The 14,422-nt window shown below is 42.9% G+C and overlaps 1 protein-coding gene across 1 annotated transcript in view; it reads left to right on the top strand.

Moving 5' to 3' along the window:
• Positions 1-3,104: 3,104 nt before the first annotated feature.
• The window catches only part of LOC106581524 (SR-related and CTD-associated factor 4), a 50,891-nt gene continuing 39,573 nt past the window's right edge, over positions 3,105-14,422 (top strand). Inside the window, exons 1-7 of the mRNA XM_014163627.2 lie at positions 3,105-3,284; positions 4,332-4,415; positions 4,563-4,607; positions 4,775-4,936; positions 5,283-5,606; positions 6,019-6,192; positions 13,467-13,780. Coding sequence (XP_014019102.2) covers positions 3,255-3,284; positions 4,332-4,415; positions 4,563-4,607; positions 4,775-4,936; positions 5,283-5,606; positions 6,019-6,192; positions 13,467-13,780 — 1,133 coding nt within the window. The 5' untranslated portion in view covers positions 3,105-3,254. The remainder of the gene's footprint in view (positions 3,285-4,331; positions 4,416-4,562; positions 4,608-4,774; positions 4,937-5,282; positions 5,607-6,018; positions 6,193-13,466; positions 13,781-14,422) is intronic.

The following is a 14,422-nucleotide window of genomic DNA, read 5'->3' on the forward strand; positions in this document are numbered from 1 at the left end:
GCCAGTTGAGAACAAATTCTAATGTACAACTGCGACATGGCCAAGATAAAGCAAAGCAGTGCGACACAAACAACAACACAGAGTTACACATGGAATAAACAAATGTACAGTCAATAACACAATGGAAAAGTCTATATACAGTGTGTGCAAATGAAGTAAGATTAGGGAGGTAAGGCAATAAATAGGCCATAGTGGCGAAATAATTACAATTGAGCAATTAAACACTAGAGTGATAGATGTGCAGAAGATGAATGTGCAAATAGAGATATTGGGGTGCAAAGGAGCAAAACAATAAATAACAATATGGGGATGAGGTAGTTGGGTGGGCTATTTACAGATGGGCTATGTACAGGTGCAATGATCTGTAAGCTGCTCTGACAGCTGATGCTTAAAGTTAGTGAGGGAGATATGAGTCTCTTGCTTCAGTGACTTTTGCAGTTCTTTCTAGTCATTGGCAGCAGAGAACTGGAAGGAAAGGCGGCCAAAGGAAGAATTGGCTTTGGGGGTGACCAGTGAAATATACCTGCTGGGGCGTGTGCTATGGGTGGGTGCTGCTATGGTGACCAGTGAGCTGAGATAAGGCGGGGCTTTACCTAGCAAAGACTTATACATGACTTGGAGCCAGTGGGTTTGGCGACGAATATGGGGCGAGGGCCAACCAACAAGATCATACAGGTCACAGTGGTGGGTAGTATATGGGGCTTGGTGACAAAACAGATGGCACTGTGATAGACTGCATCCAATTTGCTGAGTAGAGTGTTGGAGGATATTTTGTAAATGACATCGCCGAAGTCAAGGATCGGTTTTACGAGGGTATGTTTTGGCAGCATGAGTGAAGGATGCTTTGTTGCGAAATAGGAAGCCGATTCTAGATTTAATTTTGGATTGGAGATGCTTAATGTGAGTGTGGAAGGAGAGTTTACAGTCTAACCAGACACCTAGGTATATGTAGATGTCCACATATTCTAAGTCAGAACCGTCCAGAGTAATGATGCTAAATGGGCGGGCAGGTGCGAGCAGCGATCGGTTGAAGAGCATGCATTTAGTTTTACTTGCATTTAAGAGCAGTTGAAGACCACGGAAGGAGTGTTGTATGGCATTGAAGCTCATCTGGAGGTTAGTTAACACAGTGTCCAAAGAAGGGCCAGAAGTATACAAAATGGTGTCGTCTGCGTAGAGGTGGATCAGAGAATCACCAGCAGCAAGAGCGACATAATTGATGTATACAGAGAAAAGAGTCGGCCCGAGAATTGAACCCTGTGGCACCCCCATAGAGACTGCCAGAGGTCCGGACAACAGGCCCTCCGATTTGACACACTGAACTCTGTCTGAGAAGTAGTTGGTGAACCAGGTGAGGCAGTCATTTGAGAAACCAAGGCTGTTGAGTGCCGATAAGAATGCGGTGATTGACAGAGTCGAAAGCCTTGGCCAGGTCGATGAATATAGCTGCACAGTATTGTCTTTTATTGATGGCGGTTATGATATTGTTTAGGATAATTTTAGGAAGAGAGGGTCCAGATTATCTAGCCCAGCTGATTTGTAGGGGTCCAGATTTTGCAGCTCTTTCAGAACATCAGTTGACTGGATTTGGGTGAAGGAGAAATGGGGGGGGGGCTTGGGAAAGTTGCTATGGGGGGTGCAGAGCTGTTAACTGGGGTCGGGGTAACCAGGTGGAAAGCATGGCCAGCCGTAGAAAAATGCTTATTGAAATTCTCGATTATCTTTTGGTGATGACAGTGTTTCCTAGCCTGAGTGCAGTGGGTTCTCCATGTCCCAGAACTTTTTGGAGTTTGTGCTACAGGAAGCAAATTTTTACACTGGTGCTACTCTCTGTTTATCTATGCATAGTGACTTTAACTCTACCTACATGTACATATTACCTCAATTAACCGGTGTCCCTGCACATTGACTCTGTACCAGTACCCGCTATTGTTATTTTACTGCTACTGATTGACAGAGTCGAAAGCCTTGGCCAGGTCGATGAATATGGCTGCACAGTATTGTCTTTTATTGATGGCGGTTATGATATTGTTTAGGATAATTTTAGGAAGAGAGGGTCCAGATTATCTAGCCCAGCTGATTTGTAGGGGTCCAGATTTTGCATCTCTTTCAGAACATCAGTTGACTGGATTTGGGTGAAGGAGAAATGGGGGGGGGCTTGGGAAAGTTGCTATGGGGGGTGCAGAGCTGTTAACTGGGGTCGGGGTAGCCAGGTGGAAAGCATGGCCAGCCGTAGAAAAATGCTTATTGAAATTCTCGATTATCTATTGGTGATGACAGTGTTTCCTAGCCTGAGTGCAGTGGGTTCTCCATGTCCCAGAACTTTTTGGAGTTTGTGCTACAGGATGCAAATTTTTACGCTGGTGCTACTCTCTGTTTATCTATGCATAGTGACTTTAACTCTACCTACATGTACATATTACCTCAATTAACCAGTGTCCCTGCACATTGACTCTGTACCAGTACCCGCTATTGTTATTTTACTGCTACTGTTTAATTATTTGTTACTTTTATTTTTTACTTATCTATTTTTTACTTAACACTTATTTTCCTTAAAACTGCATTGTTGGTTAATTAACAGCTTGTAAGTAAGCATTTCACAGTAAGGTCTACCACACCTGTTGTATTCGGCGAATGTGATTTGATTTCTATGGGGTGGTTTATCTTGGGTTTGTGAAGAATCACTTAATTTTCTTATTTTCTTTTTACAGCTTTCGTGTGTTACATTTGACATTTTAGTCATTTAGCTCTTATCCAGAGCGACGTACAGTAGTGAATGCATACATTTCATACGTTTTTTTTTTTTCATACTGGCCCCCGTGGGAATCGAACCCACAACCCTGGCGTTGCAAACAACATGCTCTACCAACTGAGCCACATGGGACGTGTTGTCAGCTACCCCTTGAAATTAATTTCGATCTTTATGATTAGCATCATTGAGTATCATCATTATCGCCATTCACAACTTGTGTGATACACTTGAGTAACAACCTGACCCCACTGCTCACCCCTGTGACGTGTCGTTGCAGCAATCCAGTCCTGGCCTCGTCTAGTATTTCTCGCGAGAATTTAGTTCTGTGTTCCCGAGACGTGTTTCCCTCGGAAACGTTTTGGCCACACCTATTATCGACAAGCGGATAGATGGGTTAGCAACGTAGGCGAATGTTTGCTACTACATCAACATAGTCAGCTAAATTAACACGTATTATTAATTTAAAACGGTCATTTTTTTGTCGGCATATCAACATATAATTATGGATTCCGTCAACGCTTTCAACTTGGAGGTAAAAACATGAAACTGTCGGTTAGCTACGCTACGCAGCTATTCTGCTAACTAATCTAGCTAATGTTAGCTAGTTCAATTGTCGATGTATTGGCTAAATATGTCCTAATTTAGCCAACTGTGTGTCATGTTACTAAAATGATCTAGCCCACCAGAAGGACAATGTGTTTATGAAATGTAATAGCAAATCAAACGTTAGCTAGCTAAGCTACCCACTTTTCGACCTTCCAATCTACAACTCAAAAATGACTACGCAGCTAACGACAACAATCTAAAAGCTATCATACAAAGATGATGGCGAACTTTGACCCTTCTTGTTGACCTAAGGAGATGGAGCATCAACCTCAATAGTTTTCTTGCTCAACTGGTCTGCCATTAATGTATAACCAGTGCCATAAACTGATAGTGATAGTGTGAACGCTATTGCACGGCCAGTTTTCTGTTTTGTTGGGCTGATAGGCTCGGCTTGTTATCGGCAAATACGCCAATGGTGGCTGATTTAGCTAACTAACTAGCCGTAGTTGGTTTTGTTGTAGTTAATGCAGAAGCACATGGTTATGTCGCTAAAAGTTTAATGCTAGTTGCCCAGTTGTTACTATGTAAAACGTGAGTTATGTCTAACTGAAAAATACAACGTAACGTGGATATAACTGAAGTGTTATGGGGGTAACGTTAACAAACGTTATTCCGGTTAGATAGCTGTCTTCCTCTGGCAGGTGACTAGACTGTTTTTTTTAAAGTTTTTTTTGCCTAATCCGAAATATGTCAGTTTCTCCTTCACTTTGTGTATGTTATTCTGTATTTGCACCACGTGTTCAGTGTATATAAAGGTTCAGTATAAATAAAGGTGAAATAAAAATTAAATAAAAAATAAATATGAATCAGTGTTTCTCCCCCCCTGAACTTGACCTGTCTACCCTCACCCCCCTCAGTTCTGGTCTAACTGTTTATAAAAACACATGTGCATTTGGGATTTATGTGGAGTCTGGATTAGATGACCTCGTTTAGGTGCTAGCTAAAGGTACTCTCCGTTTTCCTCCTTGTCCAGTTATTCTCCATGATTGACATGAATCCTCCAATATCACGAGCAAAGATGATGTCAGTCACTAAATCGGCAATAAAGGCTATCAAGGTAAGTTAGGCCAACATTAGAGCAACGTGTGAATGTTTCTCATTGGAAAATGAAATATGTAAAAAAAAATGATGCCAAAATGTGACCTTGTTTAGATTCACACCATGAAACATTTGATCCCGTTTCCACTTCTTGTCTCCCTCTCAGCTATACAAGCATGTTGTCCAGATTGTGGAGAAGTTCATCAAGAAGGTAAGTCATGGAAACGCAACCAAGGAACTACTATCAATAGTGGGTCACTTTGCTTTCAGACAATGCCAGTAGCTTTCGAACGCATATAACAAAAACAAACCTTTTTTTTTACCCTTATTGTAATTTTGTAGACCAGTGATAATAACATCAGTTACTTGTTCCTCCAGTGTAAGCCAGAACTGAAGGTTCCTGGTCTATACGTGGTGGATTCCATCGTCCGACAGTCCCGACATCAGTTTGGAGTGGATAAGGACGTCTATGGACCCAGGTTCCAAAAAAACTTCACCCCGACTTTCCAGAACCTCTACCTCTGTCCACACGATGACAAGGTGGGTTATTACTGTAACAGTTTTTTCCAGTGTTCCACCAAGTCAGGGATGCACTGTTTTTGTTCAAGCGATAACACACTAATCAGAGGTTAAATCGTGGATGTTTGTATTCAATTTAATCAGTGGTTAAATAGTGGATGATTGTATTGACTTAATCAGTAGTTGGGTGGGGTGTGGCTGTATTGGGTGGGGTGTGGCTGTATTGAGCTGGTTCAAAAATTAAGAGTTGAAACCTTATTCTTTCTGATATTCTTAATGGCCAACTAAAGCAGAACATAACTGTAAACCTCTCATTACGGGTTCTTATTCCTCCCCTTTCTGTCTCCCTTTCCCTCTCTCCCTGCAGAGTAAGATCATCCGTGTTCTCAACCTGTGGCAGAAGAACGCTGTATTTGAGATGGACATCGTCCAGCCCCTGTTGGACATGGCTGCTGGCTCCTTAGTCCATGCTCCCTCCCCCCAGGAGGACCTCCAGGCCCAGCCCCAGGTGCCCAGTTCTTCCATAGCTGCAGTCCACACCCCGGTCTCCAGTTCTTCCATAGCAGAAGCCCTGCCCCAAGTCTCCAGTGCCTCCATAGCAGCAGCCCTGCCCCAGCTCCCCCCACAGCTCCAGAACCCTGAGGCCCTGGCTGCTGTGGCACAGCTTTTCCAGTCTGGACAGGGACACGAGGTGAGAGCTATTATAGAATGAAAGTATGCATCACAATACCAGGTCAGCCATGATGAGTGCACCCATAGAGATCCTGTATTCTGTTTCCTACTTATATGAGTTTACCTGTCAAATTGCCATGGTCAGTGGTTCTATTCCAGTTATACTCATTCTAAGTATTTTGTTATAGTTACACTATTACACACTACTAGCTCATATACCCCAGAACAACATGACTGTGACAGAAATTCACCATTGCTCTTTCTTGACCAATCCATTTGGCTGTTTACTGTAAACTAGTTAATTCTTCTGAAAAAAAAGTTCTATACCAGCCCAATAAAGGATAAATGCGTAGTATCTTGCTTGTCACCAAGGTAGTAACTGATTGGGTGGATTAAGTGTAATTCTGCTATATTCCTTCCTGTCTGTCCAGCTTCAGAAGATCCTCCAGAGGTTCCAGCCAGGGCAACAGACTCCACCTATGGTTCACAACACCGTGGCTGACCAGAACCACTCACAGATGGTCCAAGGCCAGCATAATACACACCATCCACTGTTGAACACACACCAGACACATCCTACGGAGCAGAAGAATTCACTAGCTAAGGTAATGAAGTTTTGTACTTCAGGCACATTTTTGACCAACAGACAATTTCAGAGGCCTAATCTAACAGGACAGCTTTTGATTTCTGATTTATTAGGATCGCAATTAGCGACAGCTAGTCTTACTGGGGTCCAACACATAACAAAATAGTTTTTTTGTATGTCACATATTACATTTATTTCAAGCCCTTTTTACATTAGTAGATGTCACAAAGTGCTGTACAGAAACCCAGCCTAAAACCCCAAACAGCAAGCAATGCAGATGTAGAAACATGATGGCTAGGAAAAACTCCCTAGAAAGGCAGGAACCTAGGAAGAAACCTAGAGGGGAACCAGGCTGAGAAAGGTGACCAGCCCTCTGTCTGTGCCGGGTGGAGATTATAACAGTACATGGCCGTTAAGGCCCAAGCGTTCATAGATGACCAGCAGGGTCAAATAATAATCACAGTGGTTGTTGAGGGTGCCACATGTCAGTACCTCACAAGTAAATGTCAGTTGTCTTTTCATAGCTGAGCATTCAGAGGTCGAGACAGCAGGTGCGCTAGCGAGAGAGTTGAAAACAGCAGGTCCGGGACAAGCTAGCACATCCGGTGAACATGTCAGGGTTCCATATCAGCAAGCAGTACAGCCAGGTGGACTGAGTACAGCCAGGTGGACTGAGTACAGCCAGGTGGACTGAGTACAGCCAGGTGGACTGAGTACAGCCAGGTAGTCTTGAGGCATGGTCCTAATGGAGGGTGGGGGGGGGTGGAGAGGGGAGGGAGGAAGGAGAGGGGAGGAGAGAGAGAGAGAGAATTAGAGGGAGCATACTTAAGTTCACACAGGACACCAGATAAGACAGGAGAATTACAGCAGATATAACAACCTGACCCTAGCCCCCCCGGCAGCATAGAAACTGGAGACTGGGTGGGTCGGGGACACTATGGCCCCGTCCGACGATACCCCCGGACAGGGCCAACCAGGCAGGATATAACCCCACCCACTTTGCTAAAGCACAGCCCCCACACCACTAGAGGGGTATCAACAGACCACCAACTTACTACCCTGAGACAAGGCTGAGTATAGCCCACAAAGATCTCCTCCACCGCACAAGCCCGCGCAAGACCAGACAGGAAGATCATGTCAGTGATTCGACCCATTGAAGTGATGCATGGACGTCATGGCAGAGCACCAGTAAGCCGGTGACTCAGCCCCTGTAATAGGATCAAAGGCAGAGAATCCCAGTGGAGAGAGTGGATCCGGCCAGGCATTCACAGCAAGGGCGGTTCTTAACTCCAGTGCCTTGCCGTTCACCTTCACACTCCTGGGCCGGACTACACTCAATCATATGACCTACTGAAGAGATGAGTCTTCAGTAAAGACTTAAAGGTTGAGATTGAGTCTGCGTCTCTCACATGGATAGGCAGACCATTCCATAAAAATATAGTGCTATAGACGAAAGCCCTGCTTCCAGCTGTTTGCCTAGAAATTCTAGGGACGGTAAGGAAGCCAGTGTCTTGTAGGTGTAGGTATGTACGGCTGGACCAAATTGGAGCAAGCAAAGCCCACGTAATGCTTTGTAGGTTAGCAGTAAAACCTCGATCAGCCCTAGCCTTAACAGGAAGCCAGTGTAGAGGCTAGCACTGGAGTAATATGATCACATTTTTAGGTTCTAGTCAAGATTCTAGCAGCCATGTTTAGCACTGACTGAAGTTTATTTAGTGCTTTAGCCGGAGAGTAGAGCATTGCAGTAGTCTAATCTAGAAGTGACAAAAGCATGGATTAGCTTTTCTGCATAATTTTTTGACAAAGTTTCAAATGTTTTAATTGTTATGAAGATGGAAATATTATGTCCTGGCTGTGTTCATCAAACGAGAGATCAGGATCCAGATTAACGCTGATGTCCTTCAATTTTATTTGAGACGATTGTACAACCATCAAGATGAATTGTCATATCATACAGCAGATATCTTTGTTTCTTGTTACCTAGAACTAACTGTTTGGTCTGATTTTTAAAAGTAAACATTTGCCTCGCTTCACTTCCTTACGTCTGAAACACAGGCTTCCGGGGGGGCAATTTTGGGGCTTCACTGTGTTTCATTGAAATGTACAGTGGTGTGTCGTCCGCATAGCAGTGGAAGTTGACATTGTGTTTCCCGAATGACATCACCAAGAGGTAAAATATATAGTGAAAACAATAGTGGTCCTAAAACGGAACCTTGAGGAACACCAAAACTTAAAATTGATTTGTTAGAGGACAAATCACCCACAGAGATGAACTGATACCTTTCCGACAGATAAGATCTAATCCAGGCAAGAACTTGTCCGTGTTGACCAGTTTGGATTTCCAATCTCTCCAAAAGATTGTGGTGATCGATGGTGTCAAAAGCAGCACTAGGGTCTAGGAGGACAGATGCAGAGGCTTGGTCTGACGCCATTAGGGGAGGTGGGATGATTTCGTCCCACACTATTCAACAGCCAGTGAAAAATCAGAGCGCCAAATTTAAAACCACAAAATGTCATAATTCAAAGTTAAACATAGGACTATTTTACACCATTTTATAGATACACTTCTCCTGAATCGAACCACGTTGTCCGATTTCCAAAAGGCTTTACAGCGAAAGCAAAACATTAGATTATGTTAGGAGAGTACATAGACACAAATAACCACACAGCCATTTCCAAGCAACTAGCATGCATCACAAATACCCAAAACACAGCTAAATGCAGCACTAACCTTTGACGATCTTCATCAGATGACACTCCTAGGACATCATGTTACACAATACATGCATTTTTTGTTCGATCAACTTCATATTTATATCTAAAAACAGCATTTTACATCGGCGTGTGACGTTCAGAAAATATTTTGCCTCCAATACTGCCGGTGAATCAGCGCTACAATTTACAAAAATACTCATCATAAACGTTGATAAAATAGTTCAGCTACTCCAAATGTAGGAAGCGCGCCGAAAAGAAAAGTGAAAAAAAAAAATCTATTTACGTTTGTTCAAACATGTCAAACGTTGTAAAGCATCAATCTTTAGGGCCTTTTGAACGCGAAACTTCAGTAATATTCCAACCGGACGGTTCCTGTGTCTTGAAAAACGTTTTGGAACACAGGTCACTTCTCACATGAACGCACGCCAATGAACTGATGGGTCTACAACTTCCCAGCCTTCTTGTTCGGTCTCTGTTCATCATTAGACGCCTCAAACAACTTTCTAAAGACTGTTGACATCTAGTGGAAGCCTTAGGAACTGCAAAATGAACCTTAACTCACTGTGTTCCATTGGCAATGACTTGAAAGGACTACAAGCACCAGAATTCTCACTTCCTGGTTAGATTCTTCTCAGATTTTTGCCTGCCATATGAGTTCTGTTATACTCAGACATCATTCAAAGAGTTTTAGAAACGTCAGTGTTTTCTATCCAAAGTCTACTAATAATATGCATATTTCAGTTCCTGGGCCCGAGTAGTAGGCCGTTTAATTTGGGTACGTTTTTCATCCGGCCGTGAAAATACTGCCCCCCCTACCCTAGAGAGGTTAACCTGTTGTGGTATAGGGGGCAGTATTTTCACGGCCGGATAAAAATCGTACCCGATTTAATCTGGTTACTACTCCTGCCCAGAAACTAGAATATGCATATAATTAGTAGATTTGGATAGAAAACACTCTAAAGTTTCTAAAACTGTTTGAATGGTGTGTCTGAGTATAACAGAATTCATATGGCAGGCCAAAACCTGAAAAGATTCCATACAGGAAGTGCCCGGTCTGACAATTCGTTGTCCTTCTGTTGCATCTCTATCAAAAATACAGCATCTGTGCTGTAACGTGACACTTTCTAAGGCTTCCATTGGCTCTCTAAAGCCGCCAGAAAGTGGAATGGGGTGTCTGCTGTCTCTGGGCAAAGTACAGCAGCGGAGTTTGTGAGTGGTCAGCCTGGGGACAGTGAGACTGAGATGCGCGTTCACGAGACTTCTCCATGTTTTTCTTTCTCTCTCTGAATGAATACAACGTTGCCCGGTTGGAATATTATCGCTATTTTACGAGGAAAGTAGCATAAAAATTTATTTTAAACAGCGTTTGACATGCTTCTAAGTACGGTAATGGAATATTTGGAATTTTTTTGTCACAAAATGTGCCCGCGCGTTACCCTTCGGATAGTGACCTGAACGCACGAACAAAACTGAGGTATTTGGATTATTTGGAACCAAAACAACATTTGTTGTTGAAGTAGAAGTCCTGGGAGTGTATTCTGATGAAGAACAGCAAAGGTAATCCAATTTTTCTAATAGTAATTCTGAGTTTAGGTTGTCCCAAACTTGGTGGGTGTCAAATTAGCTAGCCGTGATGGCCGAGCTATGTACTCAGAATATTGCAAAATGTGTTTTCGGCGAAAAGCTATTTTAAAATCGGACATAGCGATTGCATAAAGGAGTTCTGTATCTATAATTCTTAAAATAATTGTTATGTATTTTGTCAATGTTTATCGTGAGTAATTTAGTAAATTCACCGGAAGTTTTCGGTGGGTATGCTAGTTCTGAACATCACATGCTAATGTAAAAAGCTGGTTTTTGATATAAATATGAACTTGATTGAACAAAACATGCATGTATTGTACAACATAATGTCCTAGGAGTGTCATCTGATTATCATCAAAGGTTAGTGCTGCATTTGGCTGTGTTTTGGGTATTTGTGATGCATGCTAGTTGCTTGGAAATGGCTATGTGGTTTTTTGTGTCTATGTACTCTCCTAACATAATCTAATGTTTTGCTTTCGCTGTAAAGCCTTTCGGAAATCGGACAACGTGGTTCGATTCAGGAGAAGTGTATCTATAAAATGGTGTAAAATAGTCCTATGTTTGATAACTTTGAATTATGACATTTTGTCGTTTTAAATTTGGCGCTCTGATTTGTCACTGGCTGTTGAATAGTGTGGGACGATTTCGTCCCACCTCCCCTAGAGAGGTTAAACGGTTATTTACCACTTTAACTAGTGCAGTCTCTGCTATGATGGGGTCTAAAATCAGACTGGAACATTATTTGTCTTCAGGGAGACGGTGAGTTGCTGCGCAACACCCTTTTCTCCCAAAACTGAGGAATGGGATATTCAATAAAGACTGATTTATATTTTTTTTTTATACATTTTCTGGGTCAAGGTTTGGCTTTTTTAAGAGAGGCTTTATTACTGGCACTTCTTTAGTGAGTTTGGTACACATCTGGAGGATAGGGAGATGTTTATGTTCAACATAGTAGGACCAAGTACAGGAAGTAGCTGTTTCAGTAGTTGGAATAGGGTCCAGTATACAGCTTGACGGTTTAGAGGTCATGAATGTGTTGAGACACAGGATTTTTAAAAACTTGCCTCCGTTGATCCGAGGTCCTGGCAGTTCTATGTAGACTCGGTACAACTGAGATTTGGAGAAGTACTCCTCATAGAGGAGTCCGTAATTTTCTTATTAATGATCGTTCTCTTTTCGTCTAAGAAGTCGATTAATTAATCGCTGCTGAAGTGAAAGCTCTCTTGGGGAATGCTGCTTTTTAGTTAGCTTTGCGACAATAAATGTTGTATTGTTCTTATTCTCCTCAATTAGGTTTGGAAAAATATGATGATCGAGCAGCGGTGAGGACTCTTCGATATTGCACGGTATTGTCTTTCCAAGCTTGTCGGTTGACTTCCAGTTTGGTGGAACTCCATTTCGATTCCAATTTTCTGGAGGCTTGCTTCAGGACTCTGGTATTTTCTGTATACCAGGGAGCTAGTTTCTTATGACAAATGTTTTTTAGTTTTTAAGGGTGCGATTGCATCTTGGGTATTACGCAAGGTTAAATTTAGATCCTCAGGTGGTTAACCGATTTTTGTACTCCGGCGACCTTGGGTAGGTGGAGGGAGAAAGGAAGGGCATCTAGGAATTTTTGGGTTGTCTGAGAATTTATAGCACGGCTTTTGATGATCCTTGGTTGGGGTCTGAGCAGAATATTTGTTGAGATTACAAACGTAATAAAATGGTGGTCCGATTAGTCCAGGATTATAAGGAAAAACATTAACATCCACAACATTTATTCCATGGGACAAAACTAGGTCCAGAGTATGACTGTGGCAGTGAGTAGGTCCGGAGACATGTTGATCAAAACCCACTGAGTAGATGGTGGCTCTGAAAGCCTTTTGGAGTGGGTCTGTGGTCTTTTCCATGTGAACATTGATGTTACCAAAAATGTGAATATTATCTGCCTTGACTACAAGGTCCGATAAGCATTCAGGGAACTCAGTGAGGAACGATGTATACGACCCAAGAGGCCTGTAAACAGTACCTATAAAACGTGATCGAATAGGCTGCATATATTTCATGACTAAGAAGCTCAAAAGACGAAAACACATACTTTTCCCCCCTTTGTAATTTGAAATTTGTCGTAAACGTTAGCAACACCTCCACCTGTGCGGGATGCGTGGGGGAGATATGGTCACTAGTGTAAACAGGAGAAATAACCCCCCCCCCCATCCCTATGGTTCCCAACACCATGGCTGACCAGACATTACAATTTGCATACATTTAAAAACATTAACGTGTAGTGTATGTGAATGTATCAGTTACACATACATGTCAGTACATACACACAACAAGTAGGTCACATGGGGGAGAGGCGTTGTGCCTTGGCTTTCTTGAAGCCTCCCTGAGAGGGATGGTCAGACACAGATATTACGTCTAGTGTGATTTTTATGGATGTCTAAGTAAATCATTGTGGATTTGGAGCTAAATTATGCTCTTCTCGTTGTTATGGATGTGGAGCTAAATTATGCTCTTCTCGTTGGTATCGATGTGGAGCTAAATTATGCTATGCTCGTTGTTATGGATGTGGAGCTAAATTATGCTCTTCTCGTTGGTATCGATGTGGAGCTAAATTATGCTATGCTCGTTGTTATGGATGTGGAGCTAAATTATGCTCTTCTCGTTGGTATCGATGTGGAGCTAAATTATGCTATGCTCGTTGTTATGGATGTGGAGCTAAATTATGCTCTTCTCGTTGGTATCGATGTGGAGCTAAATTATGCTCTGCTCGTGATGGATGTGGAGCTAAATTATGCTCTGCTCGTTGTTATGGATGTGGAGCTAAATTATGCTCTGCTCGTTGTTATGGATGTGGAGCTAAATTATGCTCTGCTCGTTGTTATGGATGTGGAGCTAAATTATGCTCTGCTCGTTGTTATGGATGTGGAGCTAAATTATGCTCTGCTCGTTGTTATGGATGTGGAGCTAAATTATGCTCTTCTCGTTGTTATGGATGTCGATCTTCAGAAACTCCTGGACCGTTTTGATTATGACGACGAACCAGAAGAAGTAAAGAGAGAGGAGATGAATCCCCTTGTTCCAGGGAACCAGTACGACGGCCATTTTCCTGGTCAGATGCAGCCCAACGTGGAGCAACCGTTTCAGGGCCAGCCTGGGAGACAGCAGACACCTGGTGGAGGATACCCTGGTCTGAACAAGGGCTACAGCCAGAGCCAGCACACTGACCAGGGAAACTCCAGAGAAAGAGAAGATCCGTCTGGGAGGAGGGAGGGGAGGCAGCGTGGTCACGGCAGGAGGTCACGCTCCAGGTCTGGCTCTCGGTAAGAAGCTGCCTATTGTTGATATTAGTTGGTAATGTTTAGGAGACCTCTAATGGAATCCTGTTTGTTCCCACCTTTTAGCTTGGCGTTTAGTCCGCCGTATTGCTGTTTTTAGCTTGGCGTTTAGTCCGCCGTATTGCTGTTTTTAGCTTGGCGTTTAGTCCGCCGTATTGCTGTTTTTAGCTTGGCGTTTAGTCCGCCGTATTGCTGTTTTAGCTTGGCGTTTAGTCCGCCGTACTTAGCTTGGCGTTTAGTCCGCCGTATTGCTGTTAGCTTGGCGTTTAGTCCGCCGTATTGCAGTGTTAGCCTGGCGTTTAGTCCGCCGTATTACTGCTTTAGCTTGGCGTTTAGTCCGCCGTATTGCAGTGTTAGCTTGGCGTTTAGTCCGCCGTATTACTGCTTTAGCTTGGCTTTTAGTCCGCCGTATTGCTGTTTTGAGCCTGGCCTTTAGTCAGCCGCTTTGAGCCTGGCCTTTAGTCCTCCGTATAGCGCTTTTTTTATGTCATCTATTTTATCTTGTTTGCTTTTATATATTTAATTTGATTGTTTTACTTTAGTGCTTTAGTTCTCTCCAACCCTGTTCCTGGAGAGCTACCCTCATGTAGGTTTTCACTCCAACCCCAGTTGTAACAAACCTGATTC

Source organism: Salmo salar, chromosome ssa20 (genome assembly GCF_905237065.1).
Source record: "Salmo salar chromosome ssa20, Ssal_v3.1, whole genome shotgun sequence".
Lineage (NCBI taxonomy): Eukaryota > Metazoa > Chordata > Actinopteri > Salmoniformes > Salmonidae > Salmo > Salmo salar.